Source organism: Salvelinus sp. IW2-2015, linkage group LG19, assembly GCF_002910315.2.
Source record: "Salvelinus sp. IW2-2015 linkage group LG19, ASM291031v2, whole genome shotgun sequence".
NCBI classification, from domain to species: domain Eukaryota; kingdom Metazoa; phylum Chordata; class Actinopteri; order Salmoniformes; family Salmonidae; genus Salvelinus; species Salvelinus sp. IW2-2015.
Genome location: NC_036859.1, coordinates 19036264 through 19049283, shown reverse-complemented (window position 1 = coordinate 19049283; position 13020 = coordinate 19036264). Strand labels below are relative to the sequence as shown.

General features: G+C 43.2%; 1 protein-coding gene across 3 annotated transcripts in view; it reads right to left on the bottom strand.

The window, feature by feature from the left end:
* The window catches only part of LOC111979509 (TGF-beta receptor type-1), a 113583-nt gene that overhangs the window by 25032 nt on the left and 75531 nt on the right, over window positions 1-13020 (bottom strand). The window contains exon 9 of one of the 3 annotated variants that reach the window (XM_024010102.2): window positions 11409-11486. The exons of the other annotated variants lie outside the window; for them this stretch is intronic. Within the exon in view, the coding sequence (XP_023865870.1) occupies window positions 11436-11486 (51 nt within the window). The 3' untranslated portion in view covers window positions 11409-11435. Of the gene's footprint in view, window positions 1-11408; window positions 11487-13020 lie in introns of those variants that run through there. 3 annotated transcript variants of the gene reach the window in all.

The following is a 13020-nucleotide window of genomic DNA, read 5'->3' as shown; positions in this document are numbered from 1 at the left end:
AGTGCCAATCAAGATCACAATACTTATTGCAGTCTGTTGAACGAGGCAGGGATGGTTGATAATGTCCTCCTGAGCCTGTTTTTTTCTGTCTCTTTGTGCTCCTGCTTCCTCTCCCACCTCTGTACACCGCTCACTGGCAAGAGCTGCCAGGTGGAACCGGTTGGCAAGCAGATCCTCTAGGTCTTGGGTTATGGTGCACTCTTCAGCTGGTCCTTGTAGCGCTTCAAATCTCTCCCCATTACAGACCGCCAGCCAAGATGATAGCTGCCCATAAATGATCTTCCGTGGCAAGCGCTTGGCTGAGACGTTTCTAATGGCATGCCAAAGCCAGCACAGTTGGTGTTGGGTGACCCTGGCCTTCCTACTTTTGCAGTTGGATCTATAGCAAGTTTTCAGTACTGTGGGCACACGTGGCGACCAGTGTGATTCCCAGCAGGATGCGCTGCAGGCAATCCTTATTGGGAATCGCTCGAGCTGCTGTTGTAGCACTGTAATGCACCCGCAGGCTTCACAGCTGTAAAGAGTATGGATTTAGGACGGCGACTTGTGGGTGACGGTGGAAGATCACTGTTGGAATACCCTGCATCGAGTTTCCTGAAGGCAGCGGATGTTTGCTTAGTCCTATTTTGAATGAGATCGATGAGCAAGTCCTCGAGAGGTATGCTGCCCAGGTATATGAAGGACGGAACAATTGCCCATGATTTTGGTGTTCCAATGGTGAAGACAGGCATGGTGGATGGAGGTTGTCTCCATTGGCAGACCACCTTCTTGGTGGTGTTTGATGACAGTCCTGCTAGACCCTCACAAGCCGCTAGCAAGGCACGGACTGAAGGCGCTTTCAGAGTGTGGGCCACAAGAAGCACAGCTCTCAGCGTACTGCAGCTCAAGAAACCTGCTCCATTCAAAATGTTGCGTGGTTGCTTGGAGCTCCTGATGTTGATAGGTTTCATCCAGCCTGAATCACGCAACACTTTCTGCTGTCTCTCAAGCTCCTAGTGGAAATCTGGTGGTGACACATAGGAGGAAGATGTTAAATATATCTGGTGCCAGCCACACACCCTGCCCTCACACCGAGCTTACTCCAAAAGGGCACTGGACTCTTGCCCCCCTAGGCCACCGAACCATCATACCATAGTGGAAAACTGGCAAAAGGACGTTGGACAAATTTGAGTAGAATGCCCCATTATAGTTCCCCCCCTGCCTTTTCCACAGTGTTGAAGGCGCTTAGAGAGGGTCAACGAAGGCCATGAAAAGGTCTGAATGTGTTCAGGCATTCTCCCTGGAGTTTGCCTTACCCAGTGATATCATGTTGAACCGTACTCCTGTTCTTTGCTGAAAGCCCGCATTGTGGACTCTGGCAGCAAGTTCTCTGATGTTGTTCACCAGCCTGTGTAGCATCACCTTGGAAAAGGACCCTGCCGCAACTCAGCAGAAGGGGTATCCCCGGCTGTTGTCGCAGATGGACTTGTCACCAATCTGTTCTTATAGATGGTGGAAATTATGTTGTGTTGGGGGACGATCTCCCACATCCCAAACTTCAGTGATGTACTGGTGGAGCTTTTGGATGCAGAAGTATCTCCTTCTTAAGTAGCTCTGCCGGGAATGCATGTCAGCACAGGAGTCTGTGTTGTTCTTGAGGAACAGATAGCTGATAACAACCTCTTGGAAGGTTGGAAAATGGTTGAGGTCTTGAAATGGTGGACAGACAGGCAGTTCTTTCAAGGTGAGTGGTCTGTTAGGAGAATGCTGATTGGAGTAGAGCTTAAAAGTGGTCAGCCCACTCAATTCAGGATCTGGTTTTGTCCTTCAAGAGAGTCAGACATCAGCTGTTTACATCGTGGTGGATTGACGACTTCTAAGGGCCATAGATATCTTTAGCTAGTTGTTAGAACATTGTGCATGTCGTTTTTTGTCTGCATAAATGTTGGATTCCTGTTGCCGTTATTCGTCCACCATAAATTGTTCCAGAGCGATGCAAGATTGTCTTGCACTTCCTTGCGCAATGCATGCCATTTGCCTTGCGGAGGGTAGCAGATGTGGGAAATGTTGAGAGTACCCTGTACGCTTTGTGCATAATTTCCAGTAAGGCTGTGATGGTGGTCAGAAGCTGGGTAGAAAGGCTGGTTTTAATTTGCCGTCCCACACCGTGGGTTATGTGTACACCTGGAGCGGTAACCTTCCAGAAGAAGGTGTAACTTCTACCTCTTATTTCGTTGGAAACCTCATCTCGGAACTTGGGTCTCACTCAGGGCAGCAATGCCAATGTTGTAGCGCCTTAGCTTTCTGCGCAACAAAGCTGTTCTCGCGATTCGGCGTCTGTTGCTATTACGTCAGTGTCCAAAGAGGTTCCGATGTTCTTTCTGCTAGTTTCACGGGAAGTTATGTTTCTTTACGCATATTTCGACACTGTGTGGAACTCCCGATAGGTGCGGTAGTCTATCCAGGATGGAGTGAGTGGCAATTTTAGCCACCTTTTCTAGGCGTCCTCTTCCAGCTGGGGTGAGCATGTGGCTCCTAAATAGGTCTCAGCTATCACACAGAGGTCTGACCGAGAGCAGCTGCGCACTCAAGTCACAAGCTGCTGGGCGACATAATTAGCCCTTTGTGCCGTGGCACTGAATAAGGGTCCCCGGTGCATTCACTTCCTGCCCCATCACCGACACACCCCAACATCGCCAGACTTTAGTCGGTTTACGGTTGATGGCTTAACCTAGGCCAGAAGTGGATACTGCGGCAAAGGAAGTTATTTAAAGTGCGCTGAGGGTGCGCAATCCCCAACAGCACTACTTCACTGTAGGAAGGTGAAGATTCCAGTGGCACGGGGGGAAACCCAGGATGACAGTATCTTCCACAGCTGCCGGAGCCCCAGTCTGTCAGCTCCGCCTATCACGCACCGCCAGCACGCTGCTTTCTCTCAGGGTGTCGCTCCCTAGCCTTTGGTCGTACCAGACTAACCACAAGCAGCGGCGACAGTGGTTGATAGCTGCCAGACGTGTCCACAAAGAGGTGGGCCTGTACGAGACGCATCTCTGGGGCCCACTGTGCTTCCGAGAGATCCCCTGCCAGGAGTAAGACAACCAGTAAACGTGTCCGCCGCGAGGAGGTCCGACAGGAGTCCTTGTCATGGAGAGGCTTGTACCAACAAGGGGAGACTTGTGCATGAAGCTGCTCCCTAATTCACTACAAGGGCTAGCCGCGAGAGTGTGCAAGCAACATGGTAAGCGGGCATGCAACTAACCTACCGGCACTACTGCACTAGAGCGTCACATGCACGCTGCGGTTGCCTGCGACACACACCAACAAAAAAAAAAACACAATTAACATTAGATTGTGCCTTAATACGATACATAGCCTACTGCATATATGCATGGCAGAAAACATACATCAAAACTGATTTAAAGTCTTTGATACATAATTAATTTGCCTGGCCTTTGAGTGTGTACTGTTATTATGCATCCTGGATGGACTACGAAATGTATGCTGCAAAATGTATATCCATGAGTCTGGGAGAAAACGTATAGCCTTAGCATGCTGTTGGTTCATTGATTGTGCAGGGCAGATACAGGTTAGCCTACAATTAGTGAATCTTTATATTTTCATAATTAATTGGGTGACACATTACCTTTAGCTATACAGAATCTCTCCCACCATGTGTTTCCATCTCCTCCTCTATTCCTTTCTCAAGCGTGCAGACAGGCTGTCAACAGTCTAGTGAAATATGTTAGTTGCGAAACATTACTAATCGATGTTCCGAACAGATTTCACTTGGTTTCCCAAATTAAGCACTGGGTAGCTGCAAGAACAAGGTTGGAGAGCCGATGGCATACAGAGTTTGGGTGGAATATCACCTGTCGGGCAGCAAAGCTTACTCCTCAAACAGTGGTTGATGCAAGGAGTGAAAAAAGTGTTCTTGTATTTATTTATCAGCGGCTTCATATAAACACATGCTCCACTATAAAACTGAAGTAGCCTACACAAATAGAACAACGTTCCATATTCGAGTGCATACAGATGACATGCATTTTTTCTCCCTGCTCTTTGATAATGGCCCATTCTAAACCGGACACATTTTTGCATATTAGTAAAGACAAGATAAATTGAGAAAAGTCTGATGGGTGAAAATACAATCACTGATGAGAAAACAGCCTGCAGCCTGAGGAAAGAACAGAGCGCAAGCTTTTTTGCATGCTTGTCAAATCAATCAATAGCCTAAGTCTCGCACTTGCAGCCCATATACTGTAGTCTTGATTCTAAACATTCTATGGTTGTATCATTCACAACTAACAGTTTCCAAATAAATCAAAATCTAGCATATAGGACCTGTTTCAAGTGATTGCTTTTACACTCAATACACCCACGTCATACAGTGCATTCGGAAAATATTCAGACCCCTTTAGTTTTTCCACATTTTGTTACGTTAAAGCCTTGTTCTAAAATTGATAAAATTAGATTTTTTACTCAATCTACACACAATACCCATAATGACAAAGCGAAAACATTATTTACGTAAGTATTCAGACCCTTTGCTATGATAACCGAAATTGAGTTTCAGGTGTATCCTGGTTTCCATTGATCATCCTTGAGATGTTTATACAACTTGATGGAGTCACCTGTGGTAAATTCAATTGATTTGACATGATTTGGAAAGCACACACGTCTATGTAAGATCCCACAGTTGACAGTGCATCTCAGATCAAAAACCAAGAGCATGAGGTCGAAGGAATTGTCCGTAGAGCTCCGGAACAGGATTGTGTCGAGGCACAGTTCTGGGGAAGGGTACCAAAAAATGTCTGCAGCATTGAACATCCCGAAGAACACAGTGGCCCTCTATCATTCTTAAATGGAAGAAGTTTGAAAACCACCAAGACTCTTCCTAGAGTCTTGGTGGCGTCTGAGGAAACCAGGCACCGCTCATCACCTATCCAATACCATCCCTATGGTGAAGCACGGTGGTGGCAGCATCATTCTGTGGATGTTTTTCAATGGTAGGAGTGGAGGGATAGTCAAGATCGAGGGGGAATGATGAACGGAGCAGTACCGAGAGATCCTGATGAAAACCTGCTCCAGAGCGTTGAGGACCTCAGACTGGAGCGAAGATTCACCTCCACAGGAAACGACCTTAAGCACACAGCCAAGACAACACAGGTGTGGCTTCGGGACAAGTCTTCAATGTCCTGAGTGGCCAGCCAGAGCCTGGGGCTTGAACCCGATTTAAACATCTCTGAAGAAACCTGAAAATAGCTGTGAAGCGACACTCCCCATCCAACTGACAGAGCTTGAGAGGATCTTGCAGAAAAGAATGGGAAAACTCTCCAAATACAGATGTGCCAAGCTTTTAGCGTATACCCAAGAAGACTCAAGGCTGTAATCGTTGCCAAAGTTCTTCAAAAAAGTACAGAGTAAAGGGTATGAATCCAGTACCAGTCAAGAGTTTGGACAGATTACTTAAAGTTTTTTTTTTTTTTTACATTGTAGTAATTGTGAAGACATCAAAACTATGAAGAACACATACAGAATCATGTAGTAATTCAAAAAAGCGTTAACTTATTTTGTGATAGGGGGCAGCATTTTCACTTTTGGATGAATTACGTGCCCATAGTGAACTGGCTCCTACTCTGTCCAGATGCTAATATATGCATATTATATTACTATTGAGGATGGAAAACACTCTGAAGTTTCTAAACTGATTTGAATGTAATGTCTGTGAGTATAACAGACTCATGTGGCAGGCAAAAACTGAGAAAAATCCAAACATGAAGTGAAAAATCAGAGTGGTCGTTTGTTAAAGTCAGCGCCTATTCAACTCCTGTAATATAGGATTTGTTTGCACTTCAACGCCTTCCACTAGATGTCAACAGTCAGTAGAACGTGGACTGAAGTTTTATGATGTGTTGGGGACCGGATGGGAGGAATGAGTCAGTGGTCTGGCAGATTGCCAGTTCTTGGTCATGGCTTTCCTCATGTTGTCGCCTTGCGTTCCATTACTTATACAGACATAAGAATGCTTCGGTTGGAACGTTATTGGATATAAATGATAACAACATCCTGAAGATTGATCTCTTACTAAATTTGACCAGTTTATTCGACTTGGAATATACTGTTTGAAGTTTCGTCAGACGTTTGCCTGCATCTGCGCGAGCGTCTTGGACACGTGTACTACACATGCTAGCAAAATTAGCTAATTGGACATAAGTAATGGACATTATCGACAAAAACGAATTATTGTTAGAACTAGATTCCTGGCACTGCATTCTTGATGAAAGATCATCAAAGTAAGGGAATATTTATGGATGCTAATTTCGTATTTCTGTTGATCCAACATGGCGGAGAGAAATGTTGTATAATCTGAGTGCCGTCTCAGATTATTGCATGGATCTTTTTTCCTAAAGTTAAAAAAAAAATGACAGCGGTTGCATTAAGAACAAGTGTATCTTTAATTATATGTAAAACATGTATCTTTCATCAAAGTTTATGATGAGTATTCTGTTATTTGACTGGCTCTCTGTAATTACTCCGGATATTTTGGAGGCATTTCTTGAACATGGCGCCAATGTAAAGCCGAGTATTTTGGATATAATATGCACATTATTGACAAAACATAAATGTATTGTGTAACATGATGTCCTATGTTGCATCTGATTGAAGATTATCAAAGGTAGTTGATTAATTTGACTCTATTTCTGTTTTTTGTTACTACATCTTTGCTGGGAAAATGGCTGTTGTTTTTGGGATTTGGTGGTGACAAAATATATGTTGTTGTTTCGCTGTAACATTTTTTTTTTTTTTTTTTTTTTTTTTGAAATCGGCCACGATGGTAGATTAACAAGATGTTTATCTTTCATTTGCTGTATTGGACGTGTTAATGTGTGAAAGTTAAATATTTCTAAAATATTTTTTGAATTTCCCGCGCTGCCTTTTCAGGGACATGTTGGGGGGGTCCGCTAGCGGAACGTGTGTCCTAGAAGGTTAAGGAGAAGTGGATCTAAATTCAATGTGTAACACTTGTATTTTCATCACATTTATGGGACTATTTCTGTAAATGATGTGGCTCTCTGCAAAATCACCGATGTTTTGGAAGCTACTGAACATAACGCGCCAATATAAACTTGAGATTTTTGGATATAAATATGAACTTTACCAAACACATACATGTATTGATTAACATGAAGTCCTAATGAGTGTCATCTGATGAAGAACATCAAAGGTTAGGTGATTAATTGTATCTCTATTTCTGCTTTTTGTGACTCCTCTCTTTGCTGGAAAATGGCTGTGTTTTCTGTGAATAGCACTCACCTAACATAATCATGTGGTTTCGTCGTAAAGCCTATTTGAAATCGGACACGTGTGGCTGATTTTACAACAAGTGTATTTTTTAAAAATGGTGTAAAATACATGTATGTTTGAGGGAATTTTAAATTATGTGATTTCTGTTGTTTTGAATTTGGCGCCCTGCAGTTTCACTGGCTGTTGACGAGGTGAGACGCTACCGTCCCACATACCCTAGAGAGGTTAAAAGAGGTCATAAATATGCCAATTGATTATTTTTAGATACAAATGTCAATAATCCTTCCTCCAAAAATACCATTCTATGGATTTACATTTTGTGAAAATCCATATAATCATGGTATTTTTTGTGACCTGGTTTCATGAGGAATCACTCTATGGCTCTACTACTAAATACGCTTTCCAGGAACCCCTTTCCGTTAGGAATGTTCCAAACAATAGGTCAAAAATACATTTTAACCATAACTTCTTATTTAACCAATAAATATTCCTCATTGACTCACAAATTTTTGTCATGAAATCCGTATACCACGGGCATGACAAAACATGTATTTTTACTGCTCTATTTATGTTGGTAACCAGTTTATAATAGCAATAAGGCACCTCTGAGGTTTGTGATATTTGGCCAATATACCACGGCTAAGGGCTGTGTCCTGGCACTCCGCGTTGCGTCGTGCTTAGAAACACCCCTTTGCCATGGTATATTGGCCATATACCACACCTCCTTGGGCCTTATTGCTTAATTATAGACCATTGCTCCATACTGAATCTTCCCAGATCCTTCGTCTGCGCTTATGGACTGCCCTCTTCAATTCGAAACGAAGGTTTTCAATGGGGTTCAAGTCTGGAGACTGAGTTGCCATTGCAAAATGTTGATTGTGGTCAATTAAGTTGTTTAAAGTTGTATTAGTCGTATGTATGGGATACACATGGTATACACTGTCCAACGAAATCCTTACTTGCAGGTTCCTTCGACAGTGCAACAATACGAAATAAAATATAAACAAAGTTAAATGGCTCAGTAGAATAGAATAAACATTTTAGTATCAGTATAATACAGGAAGGCACAATTTATATAATCCAATATTTTACATGCTATGGGGACGGTGGGATTAGGGGGCAAGTGTTTACAGTGGGGCAAAAAAGTATTTAGTCAGCCACCAATTGTGCAAGTTCTCCCACTTAAAAAGATGAGAGCCCTGTTATTTATCATAGACACTTCCAACTAATGACAGACCAATATGAGGGAAAAATCCAGAAAATCACATTGTAGGATTTTTATGAATTATTTGCAATATTGTGGGAAATAAGTATTGGTCACCTACAAACAAGCAAGAATTCTGGCTCCACAGACCTGTAACTTCTTTTAAGAGGCTCTCTGTCCTCCACGTTACCTGATTGTAATGGCACCTGTTTGAACTTGTTATCAGGTATAAAAGACACCTGTCCACAACCTCAAACAGTCACACTCCAAACTCTGAGCAAAAATCCCAGAACCACACGGGGGACCTAGTGAATGACCTGCAAGAGCTGGACCAAAGTAACAAAGCCTACCATCAGTAAACACACTACGCCGCCAACTCAAATCCTGCAGTGCCAGACGTGTCCCCCTGCTTAAGCCAGTACATGTCCAGGCCCGTCTGAAGTTGCTAGAGAGCATTTGGATGATCCAGAAGAAGATTGGGAGAATGTCATACGGTCAGATGAAACCAAAATAGAATTTTTAAAAAACTCAACTCGTCGTGTTTGGAGGACAAAGAATGCTGAGTTGCATCCAAAGAACACCATACCTACTGTGAAGCATGGGGTGGAAACATCATGCTTTGGGGCTTTTTTCTGCAAAGGACACAGGACGACTGATCCGTGTAAAGGAAAGAATGAATGGGGCCATGTATCGTGAGATTTTGAGTGAAAACCTCCTTCCATCAGCAAGGGCATTGAAGATGAAACTGGCTGTCTTTCAGCATGACAATGATCCAAACACACTGCCCGGGCAACGAAGGAGTCGCTTCGTAAGAAGCATTTCAAGGTCCTGGAGTGGCCTAGCCAGTCTCCAGATCTCAACCCCATAGAAAATCTTTGAGGGAGTTGAAAGTCCGTGTTGCCCAGCAACAGCCCCAAAAACATCACTGCTCTAGAGGAGATCTGCATGGAGAATGGCCAAAATACCAGCAACAGTGTGTGAAAACCTTGTAAGACTTACAAAAACGTTTGACCTCTGTCATTGCCAACAAAGGGTATATAAACAAAGTATTGAGATAAACTTTGTTATTGACCAAATACTTATTTTCCACCATCATTTGAATATCAAAAACTAAATATTCATTTTTTTCCTCATTTTGTCTGTCAATGTTGAAGTGTACCTATGATGAAAATTACAGGTAAAAAATATTTTAAAAAGCTCTGTGGCAGAAACGAAACTCTAGCTAATGTCTCACAAGGAACCCATTCTCCCATCTTTTTAAGTGGGAGAACTGCACAATTGGTGGCTGACTAAATACTTTTTTGCCCCACTGTATATTGTGCAGTATTTAGCAATCATAATAGAGTCTGGTAGCAGCAGTTGTGTCACGTCTGCTCCTGCCTCCTCCGGCCAGAATACTAACCACTGGTCCTGGGATTCATCATTACGCACACCTGTGAATCATTATGATTCACACCTGGACTCCATTACCTTCACCCTTTATATGTCACTCTCCAGTTGGTATTGTTCTTGTGTTGTTTTATTAAAACGTTTCACCTRCACCTGCTTCCGACTCGTCGCCCCATCATTACAAGTTGTGATGTGTGTGTGTGTGTAGCATACATTTATACGTGGGTATGTGCTAAGGTGTGCAGAGTAAGTGTAGGTGGTCAGTCCAGTTCAAGTGTTCAGCAGTTTGATGGCTTGTAGATAGAAACTTTCTCTGACCCTGTTGGTATCAGACCTCATACTCCGATACCGTCTGCCYGACGGTAAGGGAGAGAGAACAGCTCGTGGCTGGGGTTTCTAGGGTCCTTGATGATACTGCGAGCCTTCCTCAGGTGTCCTGGATGGGTGGGAGCATGGTCCCAGTGATGTACTGGGCCGTCTTCACAGCCCACTGGAGGGCCTTGCGGTCGTGGAAGGAGCAATTCCCATACCAGGTCGTGAAGCAACTGGTCAGGACCTTCTCGATGGTGCAGCAGTAGTATTTGGAGAGAACCTGGGATGGCATGCCAAATTTCTTCAGCCGCCTTAGGAAGTAGAAATGCTGTTGCGGCCTCTTGACAAGAGTGATTGTGTTATTGGTCCATGTCAAGTCCTCAGTGATGTGTACACCGAGGAACTTAAAACTGCARACTCTCTACCGCAGTCCTGTTAATATGGATGAGGCCATGTTCCCTCCTCTGCTTCCTGAAGTCAATAATCAATTCCTTTGTTTTGCTGATGTTGAGGGAGGTTGTCCTGGCACTACAATGCCAGTTCACTTACTTCCTCCCTATAGGCTGACTCGTCATTGATGGTTATCAGGCCTACAATCGCGGTGTCGTCAGCAAACTTGATGGACTTGGTGTCGTGCAAAGCCACGCAGGGGTGGGTGAACAGGGAGAACAGCAGAGGGCTGAGGACACACCCCTGGGAGTCGTTGTGGAGGAGGTGGTTGCTGCCAATCATCACACCCTGTGGTTTGCCTGTCTGGAACACCAGGATCCAGTTGCAGAGGGTGGTATCCAGACCCAGATCTCTGAGCTTGGTGTCAAGCCTGGTGTCAACACTCCCTGCCTTTTTTAAGGTATCTCCGATCAACAGACGCATATCTGTATTCCCAGTCATGTGAAATCCATAGATTAGGGCCTAATGAATATATTTCAATTGAYTGATTTCCTTATATGAACTGTAACTCTGTAAAATCTTGGAAATTGTTGCATGTTGCATTTATATTTTTGTTCAGTGTAGTTGAATTACGTGTTTGTGAAGAGCTGGAACAAAAATCTGTAAACTCCTGTCCTGTCTATTAAATTTGCCCTCATGTACTGAACAAGTTTATGAATGTTGGAGGTTCATCTCCTGGATATCCCTCACTTGGGAATTACTTCTTCGACAATGGACTGTGTTTTCAGGACTCACAGATAGAGGAAAACCAATAAAAATGTTAACATTTATTCAAAGTGTTGAKGTTCACATGTTTCTAGTTTAGAGGCTTGGGCATCTGGTGACTGCAGTTACTCTGTCTAATCCCCTGCAAGGAGAGAGAAAGTCATCAATAATATTACAAATCATTCTATTGAACATTTATTCCTGTTTGATATGCATTTATATTGGATATGTTATCCTGTTATCACATGCCAGTGTTTGTTTTGTATCCAATGCATTTAGCTTGCATTAGGATGAAGAAGCCTAGGCCTTCTAATCTAGTTAGATTGCATCATATTATCTTTCAATATTAGTTATCGACAAACAAAAGCATGTTATCTTGAACATCTGTGTCATGTAATAATATGCAAGGGTGTGATAGTTGTTTGAATTAAATCGCAATTCAAGACTACTCATTAGAAAAAAAACATCAGCTCTAATGTAATATTAGCTTCACAGTGAAACTCCACTATTCTGGCTATAGATCATTCTTAAAAATAGCTTATTTAGCTATCACAAAAAATCATTGTCTAAGATATCATGGAAGCTTACCAGTCACGTCCACATCGATGGAGCTGCAGACCAAGCAATATGCGAGAGGTGGACCATATACTGTAGGATAATTATTCTGGTCGGTGTCAATTTCATTCATTAACAGGTACTGAGGAGATCAATTCTGTTACTTGTTATTCGTATCAGATATTTCCATTTTGGGGCTAGGTCACTGAATTGCTAGCACTAGTTGCTCACGCTGCTACAGTGGCTACARACATCTCGCCCCTCGTGGAATGTGAATGCGTTATCACGTGATGCTGCCTTTGAATCCCTTCCCAAGTGGCAGTAACCTAAAAGAAAAGTTCTACCTACTAAGGTAGGTGCCTTTGGAGGTAGGTAGGCAGCTGCCTTTGGATTGGTTAAATAATAAGTGTAGGCTACGTCAACATTAGTTTCCATTCATAACAAAGTTTCAAAACGATTGCCCAGCAATGGGCGCGAACTCCTGATGCTCCGAGCCGAAGTGTGCTGATTAGACCACTGCGTTACGGCAGTTCACAATGCTCTAGCAAGCCGTAAAAATACTTGATGGTGTGAGGTTCGTTGGTTTGCAGAGCCTTCCCCAAACCATAGCCCCTTAGGTATGGTACGAGAGTGCATTGTATAGCCTACAAACACCACTTCCAGCTGCACCCAGGCGGCGATTCTAAATATATATATATTTTTTTTTAATTCTCCTGCTTGAGTATTATTTTTCTCCTGCCACAAAATGGGTCATATTAAGATCCGACATCTGTATGTATGCACTCACGCAGCCGAGTTGTGGAATAACTTTCAAGATTTTTAGAATTGGTAATACAGTCAGGTGGGGGGGGAGAAAGAGAGCAGCACTGCTGAAAGAACACCAGTCCATCTATAGATTTTAAAGTGAGGAGCAGGAGACAGGTAGAAAGATGGGTCTTCTAGTCATCTCTCCGAATGTGTCCCTGATGTGCTCATGTTAATTTAGCGAATTATCTTTGAGTGATTTAAAACCGCACATTCTTTGCCTCTTTTCTCCAACCGCAGACAGAGTGAAACAAATAGACTGATGGTCCATTTAATATTCACCAGCCTGGCCATCAATTCAGGGAGTTGCTTTACAG